This window comes from Synchiropus splendidus, chromosome 16 (assembly GCF_027744825.2).
Source record: "Synchiropus splendidus isolate RoL2022-P1 chromosome 16, RoL_Sspl_1.0, whole genome shotgun sequence".
Lineage (NCBI taxonomy): Eukaryota > Metazoa > Chordata > Actinopteri > Syngnathiformes > Callionymidae > Synchiropus > Synchiropus splendidus.
The window spans coordinates 7323805-7340270 of record NC_071349.1 but is presented as its reverse complement, the minus strand read 5'-3'; the positions used below and the strand labels follow the sequence as shown (position 1 = coordinate 7340270).

The 16466-nt window shown below is 46.4% G+C and overlaps 3 protein-coding genes and 2 non-coding genes across 9 annotated transcripts; 3 read left to right on the top strand and 2 right to left on the bottom strand.

Annotated features, from left to right (window-relative positions):
• Positions 1-297: 297 nt before the first annotated feature.
• LOC128747138 (ubiquitin-conjugating enzyme E2 D3-like) lies at positions 298-5671 on the bottom strand. Its single transcript, XM_053844766.1, has 7 exons — positions 5289-5671; positions 3776-3839; positions 3598-3629; positions 3446-3523; positions 2122-2227; positions 1768-1861; positions 298-1059 (listed from the first exon to the last, which is right to left on the bottom strand). The coding sequence occupies exons 1-7, from the start codon at positions 5310-5312 to the stop codon at positions 1014-1016; spliced, it is 444 nt and encodes a 147-aa protein (XP_053700741.1). The 5' UTR covers positions 5313-5671; the 3' UTR covers positions 298-1013.
• Positions 5672-6033: 362 nt separating this feature from the next.
• zmp:0000000662 (RING finger protein 145) lies at positions 6034-11444 on the bottom strand. 5 transcript variants are annotated; one of them, XM_053844748.1, is made up of 12 exons: positions 11211-11444; positions 10635-10654; positions 10391-10566; positions 10200-10308; positions 9882-9973; positions 9549-9790; positions 8893-9068; positions 8681-8821; positions 8393-8575; positions 8181-8325; positions 7621-7977; positions 6034-7350 (listed from the first exon to the last, which is right to left on the bottom strand). In XM_053844748.1, the coding sequence occupies exons 2-12, from the start codon at positions 10652-10654 to the stop codon at positions 6793-6795; spliced, it is 2199 nt and encodes a 732-aa protein (XP_053700723.1). In that variant the 5' UTR covers positions 11211-11444; the 3' UTR covers positions 6034-6792. The 5 variants fall into 5 exon arrangements, with proteins under 5 accessions (XP_053700723.1, XP_053700721.1, XP_053700722.1 ...); XM_053844746.1 differs by having other exon boundaries at positions 6035-7350; positions 8181-8328; XM_053844747.1 differs by lacking the exon at positions 11211-11444 and adding an exon at positions 10741-11201 and having other exon boundaries at positions 6035-7350; positions 8181-8328.
• A 334-nt stretch (positions 11445-11778) lies between these two features.
• On the top strand, positions 11779-16437 carry dkc1 (dyskeratosis congenita 1, dyskerin). The gene is made up of 15 exons (XM_053844752.1): positions 11779-11889; positions 12553-12602; positions 12793-12879; positions 13180-13271; positions 13333-13517; positions 13621-13685; positions 13759-13885; positions 13949-14079; positions 14277-14420; positions 14484-14604; positions 14780-14898; positions 14970-15073; positions 15270-15312; positions 15380-15523; positions 15594-16437. Exons 1-15 carry the CDS (start codon positions 11838-11840, stop codon positions 15654-15656), a joined length of 1527 nt encoding a protein of 508 aa, XP_053700727.1. The 5' UTR covers positions 11779-11837; the 3' UTR covers positions 15657-16437.
• Positions 12917-13110, top strand: LOC128747888 (small nucleolar RNA SNORD17). Its single transcript, XR_008412731.1, has one exon. It is a non-coding gene; the product is annotated as a small nucleolar RNA SNORD17 (small nucleolar RNA).
• LOC128747881 (small nucleolar RNA SNORD83) lies at positions 14642-14716 on the top strand. The gene has a single exon (XR_008412725.1). It is a non-coding gene; the product is annotated as a small nucleolar RNA SNORD83 (small nucleolar RNA).
• Positions 16438-16466: the final 29 nt, after the last annotated feature.

Below are 16466 nucleotides of genomic sequence, written 5' to 3'. Positions count from 1 at the left end.
GTAACCGTCGAGTTCTAAGGCGAAGCGTAGCAACTACAGCGCCCCCCACCGATCGGGAGTCACTACCTGAATAATTTGACGTTCTTATAAGACGCCAGTCGAGGTTCACCTAAGACGACAGATGCTCTCCATAATCATGTATTCTGTCAGTGAACGCATGAAAGTAAAGCCCATGAGTGAACACTGAAAGACAGTCCAGTGGTAAACTGGGCTTTTGTCTGTCCAGGTGAGGTCTGATAACCTCAAGGACACCAGCAGCCGATGCAATGAGTAGGCCAGCACACTATTATAGTTTCAGTAACTTTATTGACAGGAAAAAATAAAAACATGAGCGTGGTGAGTTGACCATCAACCCCAGGCTCATGTGCACGTCAGGGCAGAAGTGTTGAGGTGTTAAACAGCTCAGCTACTGGCTTGTATGAAAGAAAAAGGAATTCATGGAGAGCCATATTTTCAATCCTTCAGATCTGAATGCACTCAATTTGCAGATTAGATAAAATATCCAGACTTTTATTAACATGCATAACATACAACATTGAATATCATTGGTTTATATTGATATATCCTGTTGTGCTTCTCTGTACACACGAGCGGAATAAGACAACTCTTCCCTTAGCTTCCCGTCACTCTAAACACCAATGAGAAGCGGCAGTCCCAGAGGCCACACCAGTTTCTGACAAGCTAAACTCCTGAGCCGAGCGCTTCCAGTGAGACAGAGCTGGCAGGCCGAGAAGACGCACTTTTGTTGCGTGAGATTCTGCTCGGTGTGCGCAGAGGAAACTTGTGTCGAATGAATGACTGGTGCATGCTCATGACAGCCGTGTTGATCTTTAGTTCTCAGAAACTGGCACGTGTCCTGGCGGAACACCATCTTACTATCAGCAAAAAGATTGGATAAGGAGGGTAAAATGTTCAGATTAACAAAGGTGGAAAAAAAAGAAAAAAAAAAAAAAGAAAAACAGAATTCCAGAATTTTTAAATTTGCGACATTTTCGCCACCAATCTGGAGGACGTCATTGTGCGTATTTGAGTGTCCATTCTTGTGCCGTTCTAACGTATCTGTGGAGTGACAGAGGGAAGCGTCAGACGACAGGTGAGGCGTGAACAAGGAAGCAGGTCCAGCGCAAATATCACAGGCCATATCACATGAAGACAAGAATCGCTAACCAACACAGTTGTCGTTCTCCATGCACGAGTCATGTGTGTTGAAAACATTCCAAAACACAAAGCTAATGGAGTGGAAGGTGAGATACTGCTGCATGTCAGGAGACTAAAGAGCTACTTGATAGATTCATAAACACGACAGGTGAACCATTAACATCAGTCTGCAGGCCTCAATTCAAACTGTCTTTGATTAGAACAAGAGCACTCCTGAGTCTGTCACATGTGGGGTCGAAAACACCCTCCCAACCTTCAAGCCGTGGGTTCACCTTTACATGGAATATTGACATTACTTTAGTGAACTTGATTTTCTGACTGCAGGACTGGAACAGGTTTGAGAACCAGCATCAATGCCACGGCAGCAGCACGAGCAGTTACACAAGCACTCACATCCAGGTTATGTTTTACAAGCTCCACTCTGCTGCAGAGGCATACACACCCGACCTTACCCTAGAGCATGGCATATTTGGCCGTCCACTCCTGAGCTAGTTTATTGTACCTGACAGAATGAAAGTCAAACGGCTCAGGACGGTTGCGGCCACTGGCAGCCTGGTGGGCAGCTATCAACCAATACAGAAAACACAAGAAGGTGCGGCAAACACTTACTTCTGAGAGTCTGTTTTGTAGACTCGTGCGATCTCTGGCACTAGTGGGTCATCAGGGTTAGGGTCACATAGAAGTGAGCAGATGGACAGGAGAACTGGAACAAGCAAGCAGAGTCAAGTCAAATACTCGAGCAGAACCTGAAGGGAACTTTTACAGCACGTTTTCATTGTATATCAGGGATCATAAATGGAATGATAATTAACCATCACAAGTGAAACCATGATGGGATTATGGCGGCAGCTGACCTATAAATATGAGCCACACAGTGAAATCATTTGTGTGGACTCAGGTTTAATAAAGCTTCTACACACTTCCACTGTAGCTGACATTTCTGATGCTCAACTTCCCTCATACCTTTCGAAATGGTAAGTGCAGGAGACCACTGTGACCTGAGAATATCCAGACAGATACTGCCATTACTGTTTATATTCGGGTGGTAAATTCTCGTGGTAAATGAGACCTGGTGGGGGAGAGAGAGAGAGATTGTTACAACACATTCTCTTTCAACTAAAAAAAAAAAAAAAAAAAAAAAAAAAAAAAACACTGACAGGACAAATACGTCATCTATGTATAACCGGTACAACTGGAGTCGACATTTTGCACAGTTGCCTTGAAGAAAGATTTTTTAAAACTTTTTTTTAAAAGGTTAACCTCAGTTTAACAGTGAGTGAAGTAACAATGGTGAATGGGTTTCGAACGAACACCCTTCAGCTCACACAAACCCAGGCACGCGTCAAGCATGAACACAAGTTTGAAATTTTCTAAGCATTCATAAAATCCTGTTTTATAATATAAACAATATTGTTACATAGTCCCTAGAACTACTGATGTCATTAAACAATTTATTCAATTAAACATGTTTAAAACTATATTCAGACATAAAATCCCCCTGAATCCCCTCATGCTGCTTCATTCTGGTCTGTGTTTTTCACAGCAGAGATGGAACTGGCCATAAATGATCAGACGGCCTTGCAGCCTCAGACAGACACGGGTGGAAATGTACAATTAAAACTGATCACAAACTACAGTCATCCGCACTCGCCTGGGTGCTATGCTTTGGTTTCAGTTACAGTGCGGAGCTGCAGCCCATGTTGTGATTTTCCTTTTGCTCTCACAGTACAATACGAGTAACGTCAACACATCGTGTTTTATTATGAAATTTTCCAGGATTGACGCGACTTTTTACAGGTTCATTTCTTGTCTGTTCATTCCTCTCCACTCCAACTTGAAGTGGTGGTGCGTGTAGCTCCCATAGAAATAGAATCATTGCCGATTTGAAGTGCTGCAGTAAGGGGCAGTAGCACAGGCAACATCTGGCACCTTGTTATATAAATAACGTCATTTTTTTACTCAGTGTAAATCCTACATCTTGGAGAAAGGGTTAGTTTACCAAACTTCATTTACTTTAACACTGTATTGGATTGGTAGATCAAATTTCAGGTATTGGGACCATCCCTTTTTTAAACTATCACACAAATATGAAAAAGAAAAGTTCAAGTTAGTTGATTTATGACGTCTGATAAATGCCACTCGGGAGTCATTATGTAACACCTGTTACCAAATCAAAAACAAGTTGAACTTGACCCTGGGTGTGCTCCGGAGCACATATTTTCAAGCAAGCCTGGTTGATGCAGCTATCAGGGCTCAGGAAGGAACCATTTCAAATGTGCTTATTTACCTTAGGTGGTTTGAAGGGGTAGTCTGTCGGGAAATGAATTGACAAGAAGAAAACGCCTCCCTGATACGGACTGTCAGTCTGCAATTAAGAATCAAGAATTACCTTCACAAAAATGACTTCTGACAAACAGGAATGATCTAAAACCAACTCACAGGTCCCATGATTGTGGCTTGCCAATGGAACACTGAGGGGGGAAAAAACACTTCAGTCATATCAGATGTTAAACTGAGTTTGAATTTAACAGATGAGTGAACCTCTTCGTTTGGAATCAGACCACCAAAAACCACATCATTACCTTCAATACTTGACAATGTGAACTATGAAACTTACTGTCGTCACCCACTGGTCCGGCAGAGCACTGCGCTGGAGGGTCTCGAGCGAGGTCAGTCAGCTCCTATTGTGGACAGAGAGGAAATTTTGAGAACTGTTCAACCATCACCTACTCAACTGCATAAAGATTAATTCACAACATTTTTCACCTATAAAATATAAATCACACCACATCTAGGAGCAAATGGCTTCCTGGTCATCCCAGCCTGCTTGAGGGCACCAGTGGTGAAGAAGAATGTTCATCACAACGTGAAACTAGTGCATCAACACAGGCAGAAGTGCAGCAGGTGCTATGGATTGCACTGGCTGTAACTCCTGCCACGTTACACAAATCAGTTTACTAACTATAACACATTCATATGACTGAGCACAGCTCTTCTGCCATATGTCACATTCCATCTTGAGACATGTGAATGTGAACCAGGTACATTTCCTGCCACACAAGTCGACCCGTTCCGCCACACGGTTTTTGTCGTCAGCCCCATCAGCAAGGGGACACCAGTGAACACCCAGCTGGAGCAGAGCAGCGCCTTATTTATAGGTCAGGTGCTATTTAAGAAGATGGGGCTAGGAGCCACATTTTCTCCTGCAGCTCCCTTAAAGCTGGGGTATCTAAAGGTTTCCAAGTGAGGGCAGCTTCGAAAGGAGGTGTGGGAGTCAACTGAGACCTGTTTGGAGCTAGATAAATGAAATGCAGCTGAACCATTTCAAGGAAACGCAACAGTAACAGAGTGAAACCAAAAGAACAACGTGTGTTGGAACATCACATAAGAGGAAGCACAAAACATACTTCTATTGAGCTGAATCTAAATACATCAGGTTATTTTAAAAGTTACTCAAAGCTAGTTAAGTTGTTTAGAAACCTAAACTGTGGCTCACTGACAGGAAGATTTCAGAATTTATTTTGATCACTTTCCGGCTCAACTTTGTGGCGCTTACACTTCACTGACGCACTTCTCTTAAGCGCAGAAGGGACCTTTATTTTTGCCATCACAACGTTCGGTGGTGGCCCGGGTGAAACCCGAGCAAGGGCCGCAGGCAGTGCCGGGTCAGACTCTGGACACCCGTCCACCAGTGGACACCTGAAGGGACTGGACGAGGGGCTACGATTTTGGAGTTGTGCTGGGCTCGCGCACATACCAAGCAGATGCCTCACGCTCTCGGCTCTGACGTCTAACATGGATCCCGTCACCGCCGTGAGTCAGAAACGATAGTGATTCACTTGTTAACAAGGATTACTGATGTCAGTGTATACGGTTCGATGAGTAACGCTCGGTCAGGGGCCACAAATCAAACCTAAAGCCGGGAAGGGGATCGGGCCTTCCACAGCCGAGCACATTGAACTTGAACCCGCTCCATTAGCCGCCGCTAGCCCCGCGTGGCTCCCAGTTCCTGCCGCAGCAGAACCTCGGTTTCACATTCATAACGAAAAAGACGAGCACACACGTCAAGTTTTCTCGTCAATGTGCCGCTGTGGCAGAACACGGTCAGCCAGTAGACGCCAGCCTCTTACCTTATTGATCCTTTTCAGAGCCATCCTCTCCCAGCTCCTTTAAACGGCTCAGGATGTGCGGCTTTCTATCCACCAGGACGAAACTGGACGGTATTCTCGGCGCCGGCCCGATGGAAGGCCTTTCGTTTGGAAGCTAACGCACTTAGCTCGCGACTCAGCTAAAACTACGTATGCGAGAGTTGACAGCGAGGCTCGCGCGACTACTGCCCGACTTAAACACGCCCAACGACGTCGCTAACAGGCATAAACGAGCCTTTACTGGAAGTTCGATTCCCGGTCAACGGCCCGGGTTTGAAGGTAGACGAGCGCAGTGAAGTGAAGAACGTCGGGGCCCGCGCTGCTTCTCTCGCCGTTATCCAACTAACGGGTAGTGGCGCTGCTGACGCTTTAAGAGGGCGGGAGGGGCGGAGATATGATTGACAGCTTGTTTGTGATTGACGCGAGATCGCGAGACGCTTTTGTTTTTTTCACTAAGTTACGCAGATGTTGAGCATTTAAGGGAAGCAGCTGGACTGGAGTTGGGTTTGTATCTTGTACGCGTCACACATAGTCGAGGCACCGTCAGTCTGGACTGGGAAACTTCTTGTGTTGGTTGACGATATCACTCTGACCGCGGAACTTCAGGAAGTCGCCGATACCAATACTTAACTCCATTTGTTTTTGTTTTTTGGAACGTTTGAAATGAGTGATACATTTTCTTTTTCTTTAATGTTTTTGAAAGAAATGGTCTCTGAAACAATTTTATTTAAAAGCTGGTGCGTTATTGGACAGGAGAGACTGTTTTGAACTCAAACAAATTCATAGTATCTTCTAAAGTCTTATAAAGCTCTTCACACAACTGACTTGGGTCTGGACTCGACAACTGGATCTGAAGGTTCCCCACCAAGATTCTTCTTCGCTGGTCAGTGACTTTGTGGTCCCCATCCCGCTGCCCCACAACATGGAGGAGCCATTCCCACTCCCAAAAAACGTGCTCACAAATTATCTCAGATGTCCAACAATTCCAACAGTTGGATTACCTGGTCGACACACGGGGACATGAACAAGTTGGTTCATGCATCCAGTAACTGATCCTTCAGCACAGACCTCTCCATTCATACTGCAATCCTTCATCTGCTGTTCTTATTTTACTCAATTTTGGGGCACAAGTGAAACTACGAGCATCCACTTCACATTATGAACACGGTTGTTTCTGAACCAATGAGGTCGGACAACTGTCAGGAACAAGGTCTCAGGAGGACAAACATACAATACTCACGTGGTCTTTGATGTTCATATAATTTATGTCCATTAGACAAATGTACAATCTTATGTACAGGTTAGATGACAGACATTTCCTCCTAATCATGGCACGTTCCTTTATTCTCTGCATGTTTCAGAGCAGTCATCAAAAGGCACTGATGCTGGACGTCTCCCTGACTAGTGTCACTGTTTCACTGTCCTGGTGCAGCTTGAGTGATATTCATGAGTGTCTTTGGCTTCTTCAATCCCTCACTGAGAGCTTTTAGGAGTCCCAATCTTCAGTCGCACGAACGCCCTCAGCACCTGGTTCAGTGACATCACAGCCTTTTAAAGATATGTCTGTCCGGTTATCCACACCACTGTGGTGCACTGAAGAGGAGACTGGCTGTGGCTCCGGTGTGTCTGCCAGAACAGAGGATAACATCAACCCTCCATCTCCATTGTTGTCAGAGATTGGTTCCATAAGGTCACAATGAGATGGAGAACAAGTTATGTCTCCAGGTGGGCTAGCAAATCCCACAAAGTCTCCCTCGCAGCTGAAGCAAAGGCCCTCAGCAGCGTCTGTAACATCACAGACTCCTTCACCAGCGAGTTCCTCATCACTCTGGTCAGGAGAAGCACAAGCATGGTCTTCAAAAACAACGTCCAGCTCTTCAGGGTTGATGCCATTCTGTGGCGGCACTGATGCTTCCTGACAGTGTGCCGTTGGACGGACAGTTTGGTGGCACATGGGACAGGTCTCCTGCACATACAGCCACTTCCGGAGGCAGTTGCCATGAAAGAAGTGACCGCAGTAAGTGATGACGGAGGAACTCATGTCCTGCAAAAGCAGAAGACTCTTCAGTTACGATTGTTAGGAAGGAAACGTTAAAGAGTAAGTCCACACTGAGGTTGTTCTTTCAGTCATCCCAACTTCCCCAATCATTCATATTTTCAAAAATATTTTCTTGTACTTTTGTGAAGGTTTTTCTGTATTTCCTATCAAACACGTTTGATAACATTGTGTGAATGTTGGTATTCCACTCCATAGCAGAGCAAGGGTCAGATTTGAAACAACTCCCAGTGAAACCACTGAGTGAATGCGACTGACCTGAAAGCAGATAGCACAAACATCATTGTGCTCCAGCAGCTGCTGAGTCGTCGCTTTTGGAAGAGAGTTGATCTTCTTGGCTGCTTCCTGTCGGAGCAGGAAGCTCCTCCAGCCCGATTGTGCTCTCAGCCAGACGTTGAAGTACGAGTGGATGATGATGACGGAGGCGCCCATCCAGCTCCACTCACCAAACAGTGACTCCCACGTCCCGTACGCCACTACACAGAGAGCCACGACAAATTCCAGCACCCTGCTGACGGCGTTCACCCAATAGACGACTTCGTCCAGGGACTCGATGGGTTCACTGCACAGCAGCTCCACCATGAACAGGAAGTAGATGAGCAACGTCCCGGTGATCTTCAGGAGTAAGTCATATACAACAAAGATTCTTTATTACACCAGGTCATCACTACACAGAGAAAATATTTCCTGACCGCTAATGGAAACACAGAAAGCTGCTGGCACTAAACTGCACAACAAAATAAGCATCATGAAGATAGTGTGTGCTACCTAACAGAAAGTTGGAGGCAGTGGAGAAGGGTGAGGCAGTGGCTCATTACCTGAAGTGAGGTCAACATACAGCTGGATACCAGAATCAGAAGCCAGAAATCCATGTGGAAGAACTGGGAGATTTTGTAGGCCATGAAGACGGGGAACACCAGCAGGAGGAGACACATGCTGAGGCCTCGGAAGTGTTTCCAGCAACTTCTATGGGCACAAATGGCGTTCAGAAGTCTTCCACCAGGAAACAAAAGACGGTTGCCAGCCTCACCTGTTGCGAGACGCTCCGAGGGCCAGGATGACCGGGTCAGTGATTTCAATCATGGACTGCAGCGTGGAAGTCATCACGATGAAGAGGATGATGCTGAGGAGGAAGGTGCGCTGCAGGGCTTGCATATCCATCAGACCAGTTTGGAGGGCGAGGAGTAACAGAGTCACACCCTCCGTCACACCTCTGACCTCAGCAGGAGACACACAAAGAGATGACCCCATCAGACCACTCAGACCAAACGCATCCAAGACAAGGTGATTCATGTTTGAGTGAGTGGCATCCTCTAACCGGTGCATCACATTCTCGTTTTGAACGGCTGCATAGCCTCCCAGGTAGAACTTGCAGAGGTTGAGCAGCCCCAGAGCGAGGTAGGATACCACAAAGGTCAAGCCCAGGAGGGAGTAGGGTGTAGCGCAACATTCAGAGACGCTGCAGTGGAGACACCAGTGGGTTACTGCACAGTCTTCAAATATGACCTTTAAACACAGTAAACCTGTCACCTTGTTAGCAGACAGAACAGCACTCCCTGAGGAGCCATGGAAGCGCCGGCAGATATCACGTCAGTAACCACATGAACAGCGAAGAGAACGAACCAGAAGACGCTGAAGAGCACCGGGACCGCAAACTGGTTCCACAGAGAAATTCCAACTTCAAGAAGTCGGTAGAGCTCCATGACCTGCGAAGCAAAAATGAGACGCCACATGCACTTGATTCTCGACACGACTCCTTATATTAATATATATTCAGTTCAACTTTCACCCAGTTCATGTGATCTAACATTAAAGGATCGGCGTCTCATGACACCCTAGTCACAGTGATACTGGTCTCCACTTTTGAGACCAACTTATTGCTTTTTAACCTTTACACACACGCATTTCTCTTACTTACACTGAATTCCTCTAGCACCTAATGTCCCCCTCTCTCTCCTGCTTCTCCTCAACATCTCATCCTCCCTGGGTTTTTCTTTATCCACAGCTGCAGATTGGATGGCTTCTTCCTGCTGACATCTTTCTGAATGAATCCCCATAGTTTATCTGCTTCAGATTCTAATTCTAAATTCTAAATTCTAATAATGGTCACCAAATCTAATCTAATCTAATCTAAATGTAATGTGACTCTTGAATAAATAGAGCAGCAGTGATGAAGACGTTTTTACCTCCAGCTGGCACAGTTCTGAGTACACAGCTCTGGCCAGACGATACGGCACAAAGAGGTTGGACAGGAGAAACACAGAGATGCCAGCTGTGGTCAGCCCCATGGAGAACATGTTTACGGTCAGCAGAGTTGAAGGAGGCACACCATAAAGTCGGACCAGCAGAGGGAGCATGTGAGTGGAGAAGAGCCAAACCTTCCTGGTCTTCATCAGGAAGGCACACAAGGTGCTGAGGATGATTTGACCTTGACACAAACACACACAGAGTGGCCAGTTTCAAGCAAATACTCTTCCTCATTTTTAAAATGCTTTTAATGGCAGCTGATTTTCACTCACTTGTTACTGCAGAGACAAATCTGTTGAAGGCCAGAGAGTCCCGGTAAACAGGTCCTCTGTAGCTGTGCAGCAGCTCCTCATGGATATAATCCCTGTCGAGTCAACACAGTCAATTAAATGCAGTGAAAAACATTAGGAGGTGAAGTCGAACAACATTTTTGGAACAACAACAGTCAAAAGTTCTGTGTAAGAAATGGGATATTGTGCTGCTATCAATCAAAACTTCACTTTTTTTTATAAGTAAAAGGAACTACTGTTCCCAAGACTATTGACTACAAATAAGTACACATTATACACATTGAACTGGTAAAGTCTCACTTGGAAATCTGGTGTCCCATGTACAGGAGGAGTGTGGTGAGTATATGAAGGTAGAGGGTCACAATGTGTCGGAGTGGCAAAACCAGCACCACTGCGTTAATCACATGACCTGTGGGAAAGACAAGGCTACCTTTTAACTGATATCAGGGGTCACAGAGAAATTTGCAACGAGTTGCGAGTCTCACACACACCAAGGTAGTAAATGTTCCAGATGACATATTTGTACTTGAAGAGCATGTCTTCGTTTTTGGCCTTCAGGTGCTCAGTTAGACCTTCGATGTCACACTTGTAGAGGAGATCCAAGAGGAGGATGCTGGGAACCCTCAGAGCAACATTGGCGACCTCCTCTAGACGAGGCATCTTTACACTTTACAAGGAAGGAGAACCTGAGGTCACATGGTTTCTTCTCGAACAAGCCGGCAGCTCAAAAACTACCTCGCTCCTCTTCCGGTCATCTGGAAGGAAGCGAAGAGTCATTTATACTCTGTACCCTGTCAAGCCCTGCAGGTGTAAAAGCAAATATAGGTACATATACACTTACATGTCACAGTCATTAACTACAACGTCTTCTTATTCACTTAGTTGAGGATGGGCACTGTTACCCTGTCCCTGTCTGCTGATATGTTTCAGGTTCTTATTACAGTCAAAATGGCCTTTTATGAAACTGATTGCTTATGATTGCACAGAAAGAATGTATTTTGAAGTATTATTCAGCTGGATTGGAGAGAGAAAACAATAAACCAGCCTGAAGGAAGGCAAGAATCTTTTGACAGCTGCTGACAAACGAAGCGCAGCATGGTTTGTTGCCGCAAGATTAGCGAGAGTAGCACTTAACTTGATGAATGAGAAACTACTACTGCTGCTGCAGATACTTGGAAAGTATTAGGGTGACCACTGTCTTACCAGTCTGATGAACTGGTAAGACAGTACAACACTTAACAGTATATAGTGCAACACAACTATACTGTCCATTAGGCTAGAGAGCAGACAGGTTACATCTCCTTGACTTACTTCGATCAATGAGCCCTCACTTGCGAGCTAGCTTCTTCGCCACCACGACGAGCACTATGAAGTTTTGTCGCTCACCTGTGCGTTAAGATAACTAAACATTCAGCGCAGGCTTTTGTGAAATTGCAGTGCGTGGCGCAAGAACGATAGAATTCAATATGGGGAGCGTTATTTCTATAACAACTATCAGATGAAATGGAAACTCAACGTCGTGTTGTGATATCCGCAGCTTGCGTGGCTACTTCCTGTTTACGTCACAATGAAGCGCACCAATGAGAAAATAGAAAACTCCTGCGCTCGTTTAGATTTATAATTGATATTTAATTTGAAATAAACTGTCATTTTAATATATAGACAAATTATAATTTAATGATAAAATCCACAACTCTATACTTCATATGATGTCCAACCCTTCCAAAATATATTATCACACAAATGTGCTGACACTTAACACTCACTTAACAAAATACATAACGAGTGAATCAAAACACAATCCAACAATGAAGACAGCGAAGTGACAGCGAGACTTCGCTGAACACATTTTTCAAACGAGGGCAGACCATTATAGAATGACGTGCCATATGGGGCGGGTTCTACGTCAGATTCCGCCCACATCCGCTCCAGAAGTAGATGAACTCGGAGGAGGAGTCAAGGCTGTGGAAGAAGATGGCGGACACGGAGGGTGAGTTTGCGTCACGCTATGCACCAAATATACTAAGTTTAGTTGCTAAAGGCGTCTTAACGAGCTGCTTAAAAGTACTTGGCTGCTTTAGCTCAGCAGTTTGCAGGTGTTTTCAAAGTGCGTCATCTTCGTGTCTTGGACCGTTAGAGCTGCAGCCTCCACGCCGCTTCCAGACACGTGTTAGCCCAAATTCGCAAGATCGTTTCCATCACTGTCCCCTTATTATTTTTTACATACATTACACTCATTATTGCGAGGTGAAATGTAACGCATTTTGACTGAAATCACTCTGGAAGAGTGTGTGTATATGTACGTGTTTCACTGTAAAATCCATGTCGTTTCAATTCAGGAGTGATTCTTAATCTACTTTTGTTTGGAACATCGGAGTGTGACTGTGAAGAGCTTACCTGTATAATTTATGCTATGATTCCTGTAGCCTTGCAGAGTCGCTTTTGAGTTAGCATCGTGTTGCTAACAACCACGTGTTGAGGGGCACGTGTCGGTACTGGACCTCCTGAATCCGCTTCTAGCCATCTAACGTTATTCATACTCCTCTTACAGAAGTGCAGCGCAAACTCAATAAAAGTGGAAAAGAGTACGTTTTGTTAATGAAGTCAACTTTGCTCAAGGTGGATTGAATTGTGTTCTGGTTTCATGTTGCAGGCTCGGCAAAGAAGAAAAAGAAGTCCAAGAAAGCCATTGAAGATGTTGGGGTGAGTGCTCTTACTTGGCCATCAGTTCTCCCCCTTAGTTCTCCTTTGATGTGTATGGGGTGTTGGATTTTCACTGCTAAGGTGTTAGATTTTGAGGTCATAGAAAGCAGGGGTGCACTCAAGAAGTTATGTTGGCGAGGAGTTCAAGTTGTGTTTAAGGCTGTATTGTCTTTCCTCCCCCTTTTAATAGGAAATCCAACAGAGTGGTAACTTCTACATCCAGCCAGAGTCCAAGGTTCCCTCCCTGGACACGTCACAGTGGCCCCTTCTACTCAAGGTAAACAGCCTCTCTGTTGTTCTGACGTGGAGGCCGTGTGACATGATGATCCAGTTTATCCATTCGCTGAGCTGTGACCACTGGCCCGGGCCACTGCCTCTGCTTCCCGTTCTGGGAGCAGGGCCTCTCCTGGGGTGACTGTCTTCTCTGAGCGTTCTGCCTAGTGAAGACTCACTGTGTGGAGATGAGGCTCGAGCCAGGGTTGTCAAGATGATTGCTCTTTCTGATCACACTGAGGCCAAGAGAAGTGTTCAGTTGCTGTGACATAAGGAGTAGGATTAACCACCGTTTTTGATGCAGAACTTTGACAAGCTGAACATCAGGACGGCGCACTACACTCCCTTGCCCAATGGCAGCAACCCCCTGCAGAGGAACATCCAGGACTATGTCAGGTGAGTCCCAGGGATGAAGGTTGTCGATTCTGTTCCGGGCTGAGCGTCCTTGAATCTGCAGGTCAGGGTTCATCAACCTGGACAAACCAGCGAACCCTTCGTCTCACGAGGTGGTGGCGTGGATCAGGAGGATCCTGAGGGTGGAGAAGACAGGTCACAGTGGGACGCTGGACCCCAAAGTCACTGGCTGCTTGATCGTGTGTGTGGACCGAGCCACGCGACTAGTCAAGTCCCAACAGAGTGCAGGTAAGTTGAGCGCTGCTTCCCTCTGGCTCTCATTGGCCAGCTGCTGGCTGCAACTCTCAGTAAACCCAGCGGCCTCCCCTCACTGCTCTCTGCTGTGTTGCAGGGAAAGAGTATGTGGGGATCGTTCGGCTGCACAATGCTATAGAGAGTGAACACACACTTGCCAGGGTAAGATGTGAGTTAGTCTAGAGAATGACAATGGCCTGAAGATAAATTGTGGATTCTTCGGTTGTCTTTTCAGGCCCTGGAGACACTGACCGGTGCCCTGTTCCAGCGGCCGCCATTGATCGCTGCGGTCAAACGTCAGCTCAGAGTGCGGACCATCTACGAGAGCAAGCTGATAGAGTATGATCCGGAACGGAGGCTCGGTACGTTCTCTGCGGAACATGCTGCTTTTGGACGAAGGTGCTGACCTTGTTTCCTCTCTCCAGGTATCTTCTGGGTCAGCTGTGAAGCTGGAACCTATATCCGGACTCTCTGTGTGCACTTGGGTCTGCTGCTGGGGGTCGGAGGTCAGATGCAGGAGCTGCGGCGGGTGCGGTCAGGAGTCCTCGGGGAGAAGGTGCGAGCCGTTTTCTGTACGCTGCCAAAGTGTTGAGTTCAGGCCGGCTGCATGTGCCGGGCTGGTAATGAATCTTTGGGACAGCAAGTGGCAGTGGAGACGTCTCGGTCTGTTCCGGACTGAGTCTCAGAGCTGCCGACACTCTTGAGCAGAGCCAGGAGAAAGTGTTGTTCACCAGTGTTGTGCTGTTTGTTCAGGACAACATGGTGACCATGCATGATGTGCTGGATGCCCAGTGGCAGTTCGACCACAACAAAGATGAGGCCTACTTGAGGAGAGTCATCTTCCCTCTGGAGAAGCTGCTGATTTCCCACAAACGCTTGGTGATGAAGGACAGCGCTGTGAGTAGAGCTTCTGCACACATAAATCTCATGCAAGTTCCAGCACTCAGACCCTATCTGTAGGTGAATGCCATCTGTTATGGAGCCAAGATCATGTTGCCCGGCGTACTACGGTATGAAGATGGCATCGAAGTCAACCAGGACATCGTCGTCATAACGACCAAGGGCGAGGCCATCTGCACAGGTGAGCAAGAAGTCAGCCATGTTTTTAATTGTGAAGGTCCACATGATGATTTAGAAGAGTCAGGAGCTCCTGGGCTTTGATGACCCTGATCTATCACCCTTGTCTGATGGACAACCTCCGACTCTGCGGATGTCCGTCGCCCTCGCCACAGAATGATCAGTTCTTTGTTCTGCAGCTGTCGCTCTGATGACCACTGCCGTCATCTCCACATGTGACCACGGTGTGGTGGCCAAGATCAAGAGGGTTATCATGGAGCGTGACACGTATCCACGGAAGTGGGGTCTCGGACCAAAGGTGAGACCAGGGTTGAGCTTTTTTTTTTTTTTTTTTAATATACATGTATAAAATTTATTTTTGGTTTCCAGGCGAGCCAGAAGAAGATGATGATTCAGAAAGGACTTCTGGACAAGCATGGGAAACCCAACGGCAGCACACCAAGTGCCTGGAAGGAGGGTTACGTGGATTACAGGTGCGTGCTGACGAGTGACGCGCAGACAGTTATCTCTCACTGAGCTGCTGCAGTGCTCTGTGAGGGAGTCAGTCTGCTACATGAACTTTCAGCTTTGAGCCTCACCTGCCAGCTTGTGCTGAGCATCCGCTCGTCTGAACACAGTGACAGCGTCAGAATGAGTTCTTTTGTCAACACGGCTGACTTTGTTTTCCAGTGCTGCGACGGTGGCAACCGAGTCAACCGAAGTGGCTGCAAAGGTACTTATCTGCCAAACTAGCTATCTGTGGCTGGTCTATGATTCTGATGGTCCTGAACACCTTGCAGAGGAAGAGGACGGCGTCAGACAGCGAGCCTGAGGTCCCCGCGTCTACAGAGACCCCGCTGAAGGAGAAGAAAAAGAAGAAAGAGAAAAAGGCCAAACTGGAAGAGGCGCCAGTGGAGGAAGCGGAGGCAGAGCCGGAGTCAGAGGTCAGTCCCAGTCCCAGTATTGGTCAGGACAACATGGTTGCAGATGGGTGAGCTGTTGTTGTGCCAGCAGGGGGCAGAGAGTGCAAAGAAGAAGAAAAAGAAGAAGAAACAGAAAGAAGAGGCCTCAGAGTGATGAATGCAGAGGAGCCTTGAAAAGCTCTTGCCCCGTTAACTCCCGGGTCAGAGTTCTGGGATTTGACTGTAACCATGGACTTCCTGAATGCAGAAGAGGACGTTTAGTTTTTATACTTTTTTTTTCAGCTGTAAATATACCCAGATGGGACTTGTCATTTTGAAGATTAAACATCTTTGGTTTATGTATATGGTTATCTTGTTTGCCGCCATCGGTGGTCGGTTCAGGAGGGGCTCCGTTGCATGCTCTGGGATTGTGATTAAGTCAAGTTGCTCCTAGTGTTTGTGGGGAGAAGCTGCCACACACCGTTCACAGGCGGCCAGTCGCTTCCCCAGATCTTGCTGGTTCAGACTCACAGGATGAACCCGTCTGCCAGAGGTCCAGAGCAGCTCTTCTTCCTGGCTTTGTGTATTATTACTTGAACCGATATCAGGCACATCGCCTTTAATAACAGTCAAATGTCTGGTCCTTGCTACATGGCAGACATGCGAATAAAGGTAATAGTGAACTGGACCTTCTGTTAGCCTAAACAAGCTATGGAAATGTACAAATGGCCTGGACCTCAAATGGCTACCTGGACAGTTTTTTTTTTTTTTGTTCCAAGTAATTCAGACTGGAAATATACTTTTGAAAAAAACTTCGGTGCGTCGGCATCAAATGCCTTTTTACATGTTAACATCAGTGATTTGGAATGCGAGGCTTGACGATGCGTTTTTAATCGGGAAGATGTTTTTAGACGTGTGATGTGCTTCTCAAATGTTTTGTTTCCGAGGACTCGATGCATTTCGTACCCATTCTCAGAAAAAAAAA

What these genes read in the sequence shown, in the direction of transcription:
- LOC128747138 (XM_053844766.1), bottom strand. Translation starts at nt 5,312, where the DNA reads ATGGCTCTGAAAAGGATCAATAAG. An exon ending in CGGACCAGTGGGTGACGACA is followed by an intron (nt 3,630 to 3,775) that starts GTAAGTTTCATA and finishes TTCCCCCCTCAG; the next exon opens with TGTTCCATTGGCAAGCCACA. An exon ending in TGCACTTACCATTTCGAAAG is followed by an intron (nt 1,862 to 2,121) that starts GTATGAGGGAAG and finishes TGCTTGTTCCAG; the next exon opens with TTCTCCTGTCCATCTGCTCA.
- zmp:0000000662 (XM_053844746.1), bottom strand. Translation starts at nt 10,654, where the DNA reads ATGACCGGAAGAGGAGCGAG. An exon ending in ATGACCGGAAGAGGAGCGAG is followed by an intron (nt 10,567 to 10,634) that starts GTAGTTTTTGAG and finishes TTCCTTGTAAAG; the next exon opens with TGTAAAGATGCCTCGTCTAG. An exon ending in CTGGAACATTTACTACCTTG is followed by an intron (nt 10,309 to 10,390) that starts GTGTGTGTGAGA and finishes TCTTTCCCACAG; the next exon opens with GTCATGTGATTAACGCAGTG.
- dkc1 (XM_053844752.1), top strand. Translation starts at nt 11,838, where the DNA reads ATGAACTCGGAGGAGGAGTCAAGGCTGTGGAAGAAGATGGCGGACACG. An exon ending in AAGCCATTGAAGATGTTGGG is followed by an intron (nt 12,603 to 12,792) that starts GTGAGTGCTCTT and finishes CCCTTTTAATAG; the next exon opens with GAAATCCAACAGAGTGGTAA. An exon ending in AGGCAGAGCCGGAGTCAGAG is followed by an intron (nt 15,524 to 15,593) that starts GTCAGTCCCAGT and finishes TTGTGCCAGCAG; the next exon opens with GGGGCAGAGAGTGCAAAGAA.